General features: G+C 48.7%; 7 protein-coding genes and 2 non-coding genes across 9 annotated transcripts, besides 4 other annotated features; all 9 read right to left on the reverse strand.

The window, feature by feature from the left end:
• Nucleotides 1–14,136: part of a sequence feature (sequence corresponds to BAC RPCI93-3I12) that runs on past both edges of the window.
• Nucleotides 258–1,040, reverse strand: Tb927.4.4600 (hypothetical protein, conserved; the record flags this gene model as incomplete). The annotated part of the gene is made up of 1 exon (XM_839516.1): nucleotides 258–1,040. The coding sequence occupies one exon, from the start codon at nucleotides 1,038–1,040 to the stop codon at nucleotides 258–260; it is 783 nt and encodes a 260-aa protein (XP_844609.1).
• On the reverse strand, nucleotides 1,344–2,303 carry Tb927.4.4610 (hypothetical protein, conserved; the record flags this gene model as incomplete). The annotated part of the gene is made up of 1 exon (XM_839517.1): nucleotides 1,344–2,303. The coding sequence occupies one exon, from the start codon at nucleotides 2,301–2,303 to the stop codon at nucleotides 1,344–1,346; it is 960 nt and encodes a 319-aa protein (XP_844610.1).
• Nucleotides 2,968–3,441, reverse strand: Tb927.4.4620 (cytochrome c oxidase VIII (COX VIII), putative; the record flags this gene model as incomplete). The annotated part of the gene is made up of 1 exon (XM_839518.1): nucleotides 2,968–3,441. One exon carries the CDS (start codon nucleotides 3,439–3,441, stop codon nucleotides 2,968–2,970), a length of 474 nt encoding a protein of 157 aa, XP_844611.1.
• On the reverse strand, nucleotides 3,644–4,009 carry Tb927.4.4630 (hypothetical protein, conserved; the record flags this gene model as incomplete). Its single annotated transcript, XM_839519.1, has 1 exon — nucleotides 3,644–4,009. The coding sequence occupies one exon, from the start codon at nucleotides 4,007–4,009 to the stop codon at nucleotides 3,644–3,646; it is 366 nt and encodes a 121-aa protein (XP_844612.1).
• On the reverse strand, nucleotides 4,270–4,824 carry Tb927.4.4640 (hypothetical protein, conserved; the record flags this gene model as incomplete). The annotated part of the gene is made up of 1 exon (XM_839520.1): nucleotides 4,270–4,824. The coding sequence occupies one exon, from the start codon at nucleotides 4,822–4,824 to the stop codon at nucleotides 4,270–4,272; it is 555 nt and encodes a 184-aa protein (XP_844613.1).
• On the reverse strand, nucleotides 5,058–5,867 carry Tb927.4.4650 (diphthine synthase, putative; the record flags this gene model as incomplete). The annotated part of the gene is made up of 1 exon (XM_839521.1): nucleotides 5,058–5,867. One exon carries the CDS (start codon nucleotides 5,865–5,867, stop codon nucleotides 5,058–5,060), a length of 810 nt encoding a protein of 269 aa, XP_844614.1.
• On the reverse strand, nucleotides 6,000–6,545 carry Tb927.4.4660 (hypothetical protein, conserved; the record flags this gene model as incomplete). Its single annotated transcript, XM_839522.1, has 1 exon — nucleotides 6,000–6,545. The coding sequence occupies one exon, from the start codon at nucleotides 6,543–6,545 to the stop codon at nucleotides 6,000–6,002; it is 546 nt and encodes a 181-aa protein (XP_844615.1).
• Nucleotides 11,221–11,699: a mobile genetic element.
• Nucleotides 11,452–11,699: a mobile genetic element.
• Nucleotides 12,320–12,657: a mobile genetic element.
• Nucleotides 12,939–13,011, reverse strand: Tb927.4.4663. Its single transcript has one exon. It is a non-coding gene; the product is annotated as a tRNA-Sec (tRNA).
• Tb927.4.4666 lies at nucleotides 13,082–13,154 on the reverse strand. The gene has a single exon. It is a non-coding gene; the product is annotated as a tRNA-Val (tRNA).

The raw sequence follows: 14,136 nt of genomic DNA on the forward strand, positions 1-14,136 counted from the left end.
AAGAGAATCCCAATCGGAAATCTCGTGACGCCAGGTTTCAACAGCATTGGAGGAGTGCCCAACATACGACTGGGGTAGCAGCAGTTGAGACCTCAGTAGCCTGGTCAGTGAATATCGATAAAAGATGCACTCCACCACACAACAATGCATGCAGAACAGGTGCTTGCTCCGTACAGAAGCACAAACCGGAACGCAATCGTTTCGGGCGGCAACTCACGTGCCTTCAACTTCTGGTGTGCATCCACAACGGTCACAAACTAGGGGGGCTTTAATTGTTCCTTTCGTTTTCGCCACCAAACTTCCATGTTATGTGATTCCCTTCTCCTCATCGTGTCGACAGCATCCTGCCCGAGCTCTCGTGGGTCAGGAACAGAGAACAAACGGTACTCACCCATTGTCACCGGACGTTGCTGAAGCTGCCCTCGGGCGTGCTGTCGCTTGAAGTGGGAAAGATTAAACTCCAAATCAGTTTGCATCCTGGGCACCACGTGTCGTTTCCAACGTTCTTGCACCTCTCGTGTGCTCTGCTCCTGTACGCATGTGCGATCCGCAACCCTGCGTTGGATTTCATCCTCCTCCTGCTTCATCTGAGCGCTATACTGCCCGACATAATAGTCCCACTCCTTTTCCGAGAGCTTCCGTCGCCACTGTGGTGCCTCCGTACGGCGGCGCTCCGTTTCATAGTTCCACAACCACGGATTCCACGTCCCCTGCACAGAGCGTCGCTGGAAGTGCAAATGCGAAGCACAGAAAGGCTGATCGTAGTCGTTAGCGGTGCTCACAAGATTGTTCAGTCGTAGGAATATTCCCATCGGGCTCAAATTCTTTGTGTTGTAACTACGCTCACTTCCGTCACGATACACTCCGGTGATGGCCATCTCTGGCCACAGACGCGGCCGGAGATCAATGCTAACGCTTGGGTACTTCGCATGGAAGTGGGGCAGGTGAGTGGCAAGAAACTGTCGTGTGTTTGGGGCCCCGTTGCTGGGGCAATAAGAAATTATCACCTTTTTGAGGCAAAGCTCGCCATTGCGGCTCATGGTCTACCTTTGTCGCGTCCGGTATTGAATTCCTCACCGCCACCGCCACCACCACTATTTCCACAATAAACTACAACAAAAGTAGTTGTTGTAATCCTTTTTAAAAAAAACCCATAGCAAATGAGGAAATGAGCGATTCAAAGTGAAGTGATCCCTATCGCTGCCGACGCAAAAACAGTTGGGGAGAGTTGGATCGCCACCCTCTCCCCCAAAAATAAAAAGCAGTGTAAGCAAAGAGGGCGAAGGAGATACAAGACAGTACTTGTGTGAATTATATAGCACGACGTACAAAGTGACAATCATTTACCTATGAAGACCCTGCATCGTCCATGGGATGCGGGCAGGGGTGCGCTGTAGTCCTAGTCGCGCTCCGCTCACCCGCGCCCGTAGCGGCCCCTTTTCACCGGTAACCCCAGCCATAATACGCTCTGGAGGGTCGGTAGTGTACTCTGCTATTTGTTTCTGAATGTCGCGTAGAAAACCTCGGTGTGGCCAAGCTGGAAGTTCTCCCGTGGGTCCCTCGGGACCCCGGGATAACTCAAACGTGCGCCAAACAAGTTGACTATGCGCGACGACAGGCGTGGATTCCTTCAGCCGATAATATGCTCTGGACATTCGTGGGAATGGGCCTAGCGGCAAGCCACCCTCCTCCACCAGGAACTGTATCGTTGTGAATAGAGGCCAGGTGCTCAAACAGTCAACCTCCTGTGTTGCCCCATTTCCTCCCCCTCCCTCTTCATTTTCTGTAGTTTGCTGGAGGGAGGCATCGAGAGCCGCTACGCAATCTATCAGGTTTCCGTGCGTTTGCCGAACCGCTTCCATCTCGCCGATGCTCAAAGCTATAAGCACGTCATCTGCGGCACGCAACACCTGATTGCTCACAACCACTGCATTCAGGTACGACTGAATTTGTTCATCCAGTGCAGACTGACGCACTGGTGATGCCGATGAAAAGAGGTAGAGTATGTGTTGAGGGTCATGCACGCGCTGCAGCCCGTGCTCAGCAACACACAGCGGTGATTCCCCTACCGTCCCTATGCTCCCTCCGCTAGTCACGCATTTGCTTCCGTGTAAATTCGGAGGTACAATGGAGATATGATTCCCGCACTGTGACAAAGAAACAGTGCCGCCGATGTTGGTCACATTAGCCCCCATGCGTTCTATAGCAAGGGTGTGGCGTTGCCGCAGTGCCCGTAAAAGCAGTAAGCTGTGGTGCACTGCTGGATGACACAAGAAGGCAACATTACAAGATACAGTAAACATACCCGCAAAACACTCGATTCCTGCTCAACCTCACCACCACTTTACAATCCGACTTCTTATAGCCTCCTGGGGCCAGCCAACCTAATGTTACCCAGTCGAAAACCAAGAAGGAGCAGACGCATGGCATAGAAAACGTCACACATACATGTCGAGACTTTGCACGCACCGTGCTATTAGAAGGTACACAGAAGGGTGTGTGCTCATCAGGCGATCGAATTCTACCGTCCCTTGACTTACTCTGTGCAAATTATTTCCCCTACACTATGCAGCTAAAAGAACGAACGCTCGTCTTGTGGCTGCAACAGGTCCACGCTTGTGCTTTACACCCACAGTGTCACTCACATTTTTACCACTCCCTTGCGTTTTGCCGCACCCTGCCGTGCTCAACATATAACATTGCAACGAAGTACACCCGTGCCATAAGGAACGTTGGAATTTTTTTAGAAATATAAGGTAAAAAACAGAAAAATAATCCACATTTACGGTGACTGGGAACAGACAAGACTACCTACTTAAAGACAACAAGGAATAAAAGTTATACATGAACTACTAAGCATGGAACGTACGTAAAATAGTTTCGATAGTACACGATAGCTCCCTTTCACAACTACGTGCATCTTTCCTAACCCTACCATTGGCGTTTTACCGGCTCGGACCCCTTTCATCACAGATCTTCAGTCGTCATTGTTAGCATCGGAGGATTTATGTGAAAGTACGGTTTGATAAACTTGCCATCCGCTGCCCAAACATCCGAACCCTTGGATTGTGCATATGCCCGCGCGTTCTCCCGCTTGAATTCTTCGGGCCAGTCCTGATAGTATATATGGTAAAACGACGAGAAGCACACAGAGATGTATGTCAGATACATAAAAACAAACACTGCGCACCAATTCATAACCACTCGACTCTTTGTCATGCGGTATGTTGAGCGAATGCCAAGTTGATACATACACTTCCAGTACCACTCAAAAGATTGCTTGCGCGAAGCACCGATTAGATGAACAGGCATCTCATCCCACGCGACTTTGAAGCGTTCCAGCGAGTGCATATCAGCGGACAAAAGAGGGCGGTTAGTGCGCAGCATCAGGGCGCGGTGAGACGTTGTGAAGCTCACTGCTGGTGCCGTGCGACGGATCATCGCGTGCAAAATCCAACTTGCTTAACTTAATAAATCAGTGATACTAATTGTTGTTTTCGGGTTGGTGTGCAGACAATAAAAGTGATAAAACACGGCCGAAGCAGTGGAGACAAGCAAAAAAACGGCCGATAGGGCCAAAGCGAATGAACATTTAAGCCCGATTTACTAGCGCTCCATTTCACTCGACAGCCCATTACGGTACTTAAAAGAACTTGTACCATGCTGAGGCAGGCTCCTCCTTCCAGCTCTTGTTTTTAGTTAAACACACCATCAAGTTTTTGCGTTCCGAATTGCAAGATGCAATCCGTCCAGCGAGTTTCATTTCCATGGGACACTCTAAACTGCACCGCACCAGCTGTTCATTAAGGGGGTAGCAAGGGTGCTTCGGTGATAGATCCAACTTGGCGGGGGGTGCAATCTGTTGGTTATACTCCCGTGTTCCCTGGTCCTTCCACCCTGTCACGATCTCGATATTGTGACTGCTGTCATGTTGGTAAATCATGTTACGGATCACATGGCCACCGCTCCGGCGGTTCGGATCTACCGGTACTTCAGGATCAGCGCTCATAAGTGCAGTCCCCACAGCCTCCGTCAATTTGGATGAATACGCACTGGATATTTTAAGCCGATAAAATGCTTTCTTCGCTAACTCAGCTACCTTTACTACAATTGAGCTCGCCGCTGCATGCCCTAAGTTCATGTGTCAGTGATAAGCGACATGAAGCAATTTGAAGATTAAGACTCAAGGACGGATAAGCATATACAGATACAAGTACTTAAACCCCCACCGTGACATACCAGAATCAAAACGATAAATGTGCCTACCACTTACGTAGGAAATGGAAATCTAGTTTTCCACCGTGTGTTATACTGTCCAATCCTGCTCACATCCCTAGATATACCCCGTCTTTCTTTTTCGAGGTTAAGTGTCCGTGTGGTGAGTCCCTGTCCACGCCGTTCATTATTCATGCCGCGCGCATCTTCGCGAGCCATGGGCATCCCTGTCCTAGGATTGCGCACTGCGGGCATGTATTTGTAATATTTGTACGGTTGTTGTTTTCCCCACATCCATGTGCTATGCAGCCACATCTCACGTTGGTCATGAGACGGCTGGGCGGGGCAGCGAACACAAAGTGTATCGTGGATCCATTCAAAGCGACAGTACTCACATCGCAGCTTCAGCTCGTCCCGAGACATGACCATCTGAGGGTCTTTCGATTGCCCTTGGATCTTCTTCATACCATGAGTTGTCCGACCGTCAAAATTATTCCGAGGTAAAAGGATGTGAGAATTCAGTGGCCCAGCGGATAGACCCAGTGGGAAAAAATTTAGCCTCACAGCTGTGGAGCACAAAAAGAGCATCGGCTTTGTTGTTCCACGCATCGTCCACACTTTCTTCACGCGCGCGCTATAATTGCCTAACGCAAACGGCCCCGACACAAGCGCCCCTGCCAGAGGACGCCGAAAAGAGAAAGTAAAGTAGAAGATGGGAAGGAATTACGTTAGCTGAAACCTGATTGGACTTCGCAGTTTAACTACACAACCCCCTAAGAGAGATAAACCAATTATTGCATTTCCGTTAGTATGTTACCCACTTTCGATATTAGTAATTGCTGTTAATTAAGGTAAAAAAGACGCAAGTGCTCTTCCTCGCATGGGTGAACCTCTCCTGCAATAACCAGAGAGTGAAGGGGGGTCCCAAAATCAACTGCACGCAAAGCTTGCATAGGCCCAGCGACGACCTGCTGTGTTGCCGACCCGACTCTCGCCATGCCAACAGCTAGCGTACCCCCGTCCACAGCAACCGCACCCCTACCCTTTCTCTTCTCAACTGCGAGGATTTGGTCAATTGCTTCACTTATCTTCATGTACCGCGGTGGTTCATAAACTTTCCGACCACGCGCAAGATTTTCATCGGAGATCTCCTTTACCTTGATGTCCAATAACACCAAAGTGTGAAGACCTGCGTCACGGTTTGTCTTCAATCTGTCGTACCACGAGTCTGGTTTCCATGTCTCAGTCCAGAAACAAAGTGAAAGCACCTGACCAAATCGATAGAGCTGGAGACCACAGCACCCCACGGCATTGATAATGGAGGCATTATGAATGGCACGACACTCAATCTTCTGTTCCCGACAGCGCACAACCAAGTCGGAGTGCGTCGTTGCCCCAAAGACGTCACCAACAACCAGAAATGCAACCTTTTTACTTTCCGCATCCCTCAAAACATCCCCACTCTCCACCATTTCCCTATCAGCGACAATAACAGGCTTCCCATACGCTGCAGAAAGCTCCTCGGGTGAGCTGTTAATGAGGAACGATGTGTATGCCTCGAGGTAGACAACGTCTGCGTCGTGGACCGCCTTGAGTCCGTTGACTGTGATGTCGTTGGCATCACCAAGTCCCAGACCTATTAGGGTGAACATTGGTGCCTCTTCCTACATACAGGGAGGGGGAACAGTGAAGTATCAATCATTCGGCCAGACCAACGTATTAAATAGCTAGAGCAGGAGGAAACAATTCACAGTGTATTGCCACAAACCGTAATAACATACTCTTTAATTGTCCCAATACGTCCGACTTGACAGAAACGGGGCTAACGCGTATATCAGTCCGTGTGTGTAGGATTCGGCACGATTGAGGTGACCGGCTGTGAGAACTCCCATTGCTCCTTGTCCAGATCTCACGTCCTTCTCACCAGTCATTTCGTCCATTATTTCTGCAAGCTCCTTTCCCTCATTGAGGATCTTCTGCATGAGCTTCTGACTCATTTCAAACCTTCCAGATGACCCTGTCCCCTCGCGTCCACTCGAACGCTCAATGACATGCATCCACCCACATTCAAACCATCTGTCACCGATCTTTTCCAGGCCACCTTCCATTCCTACCCCATAATGGGCATCAGGTATGTGCCGTAGCGCCTCTCGGGCGCGGTGTTGAGCCCCTTCTTGTGACTCTCCCGCTGACATGGGTTGAGCTCGGACAGCTGAACTCACCTCAACAGGTCTGATGTCGTGTTGTTGATCAGGAAAACACTTGTTAACAACCAAGGCAACAGAGTTCAATTTTGCTTTGTTCGTTGTCCCTACTGCCCAAATGATCATTGTGTTACTAACAGCCACAATAACACTAAGAAACGAGTGCTTGATGCTTGCCGAAACCAAGAAGTAGCACCAGCCACAAGGTTAGAAAAGATGTGAGCACAAACGAGAATCGGCCGGTATGTCCGGTTGCACAGGATACAAAAAAGAAAAACAGCAAGACACCTCCATGCGCAAGATGCTGCGACAACATAACACCCAAAGACGTACGCCTAGATTGGCAAGTGCACAACCAGCAGCGCATTACGTATCGGTTCTCTCTGATCATACGCATATATGTATGTAGAGTTCAGAAAGAGAGGAAATGATTACCTACTTGGACTTCCTGTGAGCCAAACACCTAAATAAAGATGGTGGACATCCCGCAGAAACTGAAAATGAGGGTTCCAAAAAAAAAAAAAAAATCAGCCGCCTTGAACGATCATGGACACTGTGCACGGTTGTCAGGCAGCTACGCATGGGTGCATGCGCCCGAATGATTATGCATTACATAACATTTCGGGTGACGTAGCCTCTGGTGCTGAAAAAGTTCCTGTCAAGGTGGTGAGCTTCACAAAGGAAAAGCAATAACACCACCTTACGTTTTGCTTTGCATAAGCAAAGTGATCGATGCCCTCTCACCTACGAAATGATCAGCGGTATTAGAATGTATTTTCTATTGTACACAAGGAGATGCGTGCATGTACTCGCAACAGGTGGTACTGAAGAGCTCTCTCGAACACTGTGCGGGCAGGGGCGTTGGCCCTTTCGGAGCATTACTAAGCAAAAATAAAAATTTCATGTTAACGCTTGCATGGAAAAATTGTTGCTTCTCGTCACCTGCTAAAAAGTCACTGACAACCACCTAGAGTTCATGCGCTGGAACTGGCACGTAGTGCCACTTGAAAGCGACATAACACCATGGCTAACTAACGACACAACGGATCCTCAGCACCTGCAGAACCTCATTTTTGTCGTCCAATAGCATAAGGCCTAATTCTCGATCATGGCAACTGTCTATTCATTGAATCAGTAGCGAGAACGTTATGTTGGAGTCGCTTTTGGCGCCATATGCTTGGCGCTCGGAGACGTCATTCCGTACACATAGCGCCAGCACTTCAGTATACTAAGAACTTCGGCATCTAAATTCCCCAGCCACCTTACGCGGTACCAACAAGGGAAGCAAGTGATATTATTGATCACCTCATCGTGCAGTACTTGCATAAGGGAGAAAACACAGCTGTACCGACGCCTTGCGGAGTTTGTCCAGATAGTATCTGCCTTAGCGTACTTTGCTTTTTCGCCCCCCCCCCCATGCGTAAATGTTACTACCGACTGACTGCCAGTAATACTGAGATGTCTAAACGCCAAATACCTTGGCCGCATAACCGGTGATCTCTACTTGCCGATCACCCGTTAGCAGCGTACAGACATAACCAAATCCTGACACTAGTAATGAGCCGCTCCGCGGGTTGCCAACAGCGCTTGTTTCATGTGTAGTGCCGCAAATTAATGTGCATATCACACTGTCAGGATTTTGCTGAAACAGGATTTTATGATGCATCACAGCTCTTCTTTCTTTTTAAAAAAAAAACTCAAAAGCCGATGTTTCCTACACATTGCAAGCACGCAAGTTCGCTATGGTTACACCCCATTTCTCTTATTCACACGAAGCGCTGTTAGACACCTAATACGCTGCAACGAGGGTGCCTCAACTATTAGCTGAACTCAGAAGGGAGAACACATTCACCGTAGGTTCGTTATGCGGTATAAGAGCCTATGTGATCATAAAAAAAATGAAACGAAGGACAACTGGCTAGCATGTAAGTTAGGTGCAATAAATAAATAAGTTACTGAATTAGAGACGGTAATGGTGACCATCATTTTATGTGTGGAAAACCAACACGTCGTTGACACAGAAGAAACAAAACGTCTAGAATCCTGTATTCCATCTTTACCAAGTAAAGTAATTAAAAAAAGAGACACCAGCTCTCCTCTTTTTTTGTGAGAGATGCGTTCAAAGGATACGTACCCCTAAATGGGGTTAAGTTAGTAAGGGAATATGTAGTAGTTACAAAGCCATCGAAGACGGTGCACAACAGTTGCTTTCGGTCAACAAGGCACTCATATAAAGAAAACACATGTTTCATCGTGCTCTGGAGTTTGCAGCCACAACAGAATCAGTTTGGGAACAGAATACCAATAACTTGGTTGACACACACGCAAAAAATCATTTTGTGGCACAAAACTTAAAAATAAATCAGAGACCCGTTCATAAATACACCCGTGTGCACACACAAGCACATGAGTTCGAAGTTATTGGGGGAACATGTTGCATTTGGTGGGTGCTGAAATGAGTTGTGGTTCGCCAACAAACCACAGCTTTTACCTCGTCCTGAAATATCTTCAGTCAGCTAACATTGCACAGCCGTTTTTTTACACGTGATCGTCTTGGGGGGAGGGAGTGCAAAGCACCAAATCTCACCATAATGAGAGGTGGAATAGGAACGCGAGCAACAGATCACTCGTAGGAAACACTACGACAGCAATAACGGATCACTCCAGCGCAAAAAAGCGCAGCTGACAGTAAGCAGCACGTACACTCCGGTGACCCCTCCCCCCCCCCCCCAAGGATGTCCCAGTCTCACTCCACTCTTTTTGGCAGAAGAAACCCGCACCATCCCAACTGCTTCAAAAAAAAGTTCCCTGCGAAATCCATTTGCGTCACTGTCAGAACCTTAAAATGTGTCTTCTGTTGACATCTCCAACTGCGTGTCCGAGCGTGTAGCTACTTAACAGACTAATCAGGGTACACGAACCCGCTGCACAGGAAGAAGAGTATACTTTCTCCTATACTCACCTTTGCAACCGGTACATCACTAGCATTTGCTACCTCTATAATTACTCCACATGAAACAAAAATAAATATGCACCTAAGATAATCAAAAACTATTCCTTTGGTACCGCCCCCTCCAGGAACTCGTTCGACACCTGCGGCAACCAAATAAAATACTTTTCGCCTCCCGCAACTCCAGTTACCTTAACGCGACACCAGGCTAGAGAATCTTGCTGAGACAGTGGAAGCCGTAGGACTGTATACCAGTGCGCTAAGACAGGATAGTAGTGAAAAGTTCACGCCATCAAGGCACCCTGGAACCAGCAGCTGAATCACTCCCGGACAGATGTCACCGCAAGAAACCTCCAGTACCTGCGGCCGCACTTTCAACAATATCAGCGTACTCCGACATGTTCCAATGCACCACTCCTACTATTGCCATCTCGAAAGAAGTTTTAAGAGACCCAAGAATCGAGCATCAAAATCACAGCATAACTCAAGTCAACCAGTAGAGAATCTGGTTTCTGCCCCGGGGCCATGACTGCCGATAGGCTGCCAAAGGTTCAATCACCGCCGTGTCGTCGCCATCTCCTTCATTGACTGTTCCGAGAAATTGGCCACGACTGTACACGGCAGCTTTTTGCAGGAAATACGTAAACTTGGCATACAAAGCCCATTCGTCCACTGCATGGCAACGCTCCTGGCTGAACGTGCCCAGCGGCCTCGCTTACAAAGATCAGTCTCCCGACGAGGACACTTCATCTGAGACTAAGCACCAGGCGCATCAGTCGACCCTTTATTCTTAACAATTGTATTGAACCCCTTCCCCCCTGTGAAGCATGACACAACGCAGGCTCCAACCCCATCATGGTTTCTTCGTAGGCGACCAAATGATGAGGAACTAAGATGCTGGAGGCTCTGCTGAGGGAAGCAGACACTACGAATATGTCAGGGGCCAGCTGATACTTCGGCCCCCTTGCCGCACGAAAAGCATGGTCTAAAGTGTTAAGATGACATTTTATGGGTACCGTGGCACTGACACTCGATGATGCCAACATCGAAGCGAGCCCTTCCTCCATTAGTAAAAATACTGGTGATCTGCAGCCAGTACCGCCTTCTCACAAACACGGATCGAGCGGTGGAGAATAATAACTGACATGGACACACTCTCCATTACGCCGAGAATATATCAGAGAAAATATGTACATATACGGATGCACAAGCGCAGCATACGGGTATATGATATCACGTGATGATGCAGAACTTTCAAAGGATCAACAGCGTACACCACACACTATAGAGAGAGATAGTCATGCCCTTCTGATCTTTTCTTTTTTCACCCAATCTATCATTCCACATCATTTCTCCCATTAGAACACGATGGTATGGAGTAATAATGTGAGGTGAAGCACAAACATATGATGTGAGAAGGAGAGGTGTGACTGTAGTGTTCCATCCGAAGGAAGAGTTAACAAATAACATATACAGTAGCGACACTTCCCATACTGTGCACATAACACAGCATGGTATATTAGTATGCACAGGGGAAAACTATGTCGATATATAACGCACCTTTAGCCACCGTACGGGGTGCAGTATCGTGATTGGGCCGTTCCTGAAAGCTAAAAATCCTATGGCGAACTGGAGCGCTCCGTGCAGGCAAAGTAGCTCCCTAAAAGTCCTCCGCGCACTGACCAGGTCGGTACGGACAAATTCCGTTGCAGAGGAGCGGAGAACCCCCCAGGAAATGTGGAACCTAGACTTCAAGACCAAGCGTCACGACACCTCTATTCCGCCAGAGCCTGTGTTCGGTCGCCTCCGACCAAAGAATGGATCCTAAGACGACGGTGGAAACAACGCAACCCTACGAAGCGAGAGGCGTAAGAACCACTGACTAGCAAAACGACAATGCAGCGCAACTCCGATGAAGTGAAGCATGCTCCGGTCGGGAACCACCGGAAACTCGCAAACGACGATCTGGTTAGTCGAAAGGGGTCCAGTGTGCGCGCAGGACTCCGCACAACCGCACCCACCTCCCTTGGATAGCCCGGCGCAGTTCCACTGCATCCCGCGCAACGACGGGCCGGGATTCTCTTCCACATCACCGGACAGCAGCATCTTAGTGCGTATGATACTGCTGATGGCACGCTGGCACGTGCCCAGGGACCGACAAATGAAAAGCGGTGTCCCAGCAAGACACTGCTGATCCCTGTGCCGTATGATGCCGTAGCCGGAGCAAAGCAGTGTTCCCCATGAAAGGAACGCTGTTGGCTCTTGGCTTCCCCCGATGATACGGGGTACTGGACCCTGGCACCACGTTGAGGTGGCCGGCATCGCCAGGGTCCCTACACGTGAAAAACAGCTGCCAAGGTGGCCTGACCGCTGGAAACCAATCTAGCACCAATTGTTGCCCTGAGATAAAAGAGGAGAAGCACTGAGAGCTTGGGAAACGGCCGGAGTGTCGTTGCTAACGTCTTCTCCCCTCTGCGGTCTCAGAAGTCACTTCACACAGGCCGCGTCTTTTGCAGAAGCGCCGCATCTCCGGGGCGCCACTTTTTGAGCTTCACTGCTGACACGTTACGGTTGTTTTTACTACGAACAAAGATGAGGAGAGATTCAGCTACTCAGGAAGCTTCTAGACGCACCAAAGTTTCGGGTTTTGAGCCCACCAGCATAGGCAAACGTGCCCAAGCTAATGTGGTTGAAATGTCTCTTTACTAAATAGTGTCCATCCGTTCCTGAAGAGTGTGTGCAGACAACGTGCGGTGGAAGGCGAGTCTCCTAATGAGACCGTGTTGGGGAAAAGGTCAGGAAAGTTCTTCCATACAATTAGTGGAGTCCATGCCGCAGCGGTCACCTTTTTTACAAAAGAAGGATGCGCTCACTTAAAAGAAAGATACCACTCAAAGGGTTTCAGCGTATGAGAATGGACAAAGTGGTCTATTATAGCTTTTTTTTGTTGAAAGCCTGCATTACGAATGGTTTTGGGCTTAGGAATGCAGAGTATTTTTTTGTACGGTTATCTTTGTATAAACACACTGTCCTCCCGTTTATGTACACAGCTGTTTGCAAGAGGGTGAAAATTTTAGAAAGCTCACCCAACCAAACCCAACCCTCTACGCCCCGCACGGGAGGTGAGTAAACTGCGCTTTCAGACACTTCCATATCGTTAGTAAATTATCGTTTCAATTCATATTTGTGTAGGATGATGAGGAACGCTTACTGTTTCTTCAGCATGATAATTATTTCGTATATCTTTCTTGTCCGTAGTAAAAAGGGAAGGTAAGAACTAAACTATTCTTGGTGGAATGAGGGGGGAATTTAGTTGACATCTTCCCCCGCCACACCGTTACTTTTGCCATCCGAAGGTTCTTAAAACCTTGTCTCAGCACTCGTCAGCCACGACGTCGTGGCTGCCGCCATGATACGGTTACTTTCGGTGGTTTCATCCACATCGATGTATTTCGTGCACTTTGTAGTGCAGTCGCACTTTTTCCCCCCTTTAAATTAGGCGAAAACAAAACGCAGCGGTGCTTGTTGACAGTATTTTTTCAAGCCTGTCAGCCAGAAGAAAAGAAAGACGCGCAGTCCGGGAATCGAACCCGGGGCTCCCGCTAATTGAGTGCGAGTGACTTTCCACTAGACTAACCGCGCCACCTGAGCGTTTGGTGTTCAAAATTTATTGCAACGTGCAGCGTCCGAAGAACGGGAAATATAAAAAGGCTACGACGGGCGGGGATCGAACCCGCGATCTCTCGCGTGTGAGGCGAATGTCCTAACCACTAGACGACCATCGCACGGTAAGCATTCCTCAGGGGTAGCTCATAGAAATGATTGTTGAACCGACCGGATCAAGGAACTTGCGGGTGTTGCGGACGAATGGCTGTTAAGAGGCAAACCTGTTGGTTTGGAGGACTTTGGGGCGCACCCGGGTGGAGATGTTTCAGATGCGGAAGGGTTGGAAGAGTTGGAAGGGAGATGCGAATCCACCACCTTACGCGAAGTGGGAGGCACGAAAAGGAAGCACGGCAACTGTAGCAAAAGCAACGTGAATGCCAGTGGTGTGTTTGCGTTGTTTCCGCGGCGCTGGAAAGAGTGCAAAGACCGGGAAAATAGAGTTGCGGTTCATATAAAACCGTATGCGTGCAATGCCCGGTGGTGAAGCAGGATTTAAGCAAAAAAAAAAAGAGATAAATACGCGGGGGGGGGGAAGTTTACGAGTTCAACATGTGAAAGGTGTTTCGTAGCAGGGGCTTTGATAATGCACATCAACCTCGTGAGTATGCACGGCCCCGTGGCACCGCTAAAGGGACTACGAGCAGTGGAGGGAAAGTGGGGTTAGCCATAGCCGCGCCGGTGTTGAGACCAAAATAAAAAAAGGGATGACGTGGAGGTAACAGTTAAGGAAGGAGAGGATAGAGAGAACAGGGTGGGGTTGGAATAAAATGTTCCTAGTAAACTTTTGATGTTCACGGGGCACGTGGGACTCCAGAGAGTAAGGAGAGGTGCGCACTTAAGGCACACACAAGAAAAATGCATACTGAATCCGATTGCGCGCTCCGAGGGGTTTCCTGACGCTTTTATAAGGAAGTGGAAAGTGTGAAGTGAAACCCACCATTGCCCCATACTGCGGCTAAACGTAAGCGAGGCGAGTTGGTCTAAAAGGTTTAGTAGGAAGGATACACGGCGATGGAAAGAAGGACGTTTACAACAAATTGAAGTTGGGCATCCAAGGATTGCTGAGCCACTTGCCCGAATGCACTGCCCTGAAGAATCTGA

Source organism: Trypanosoma brucei, chromosome 4, assembly GCF_000002445.2.
Source record: "Trypanosoma brucei brucei TREU927 chromosome 4, complete sequence".
NCBI lineage: Eukaryota > Euglenozoa > Kinetoplastea > Trypanosomatida > Trypanosomatidae > Trypanosoma > Trypanosoma brucei.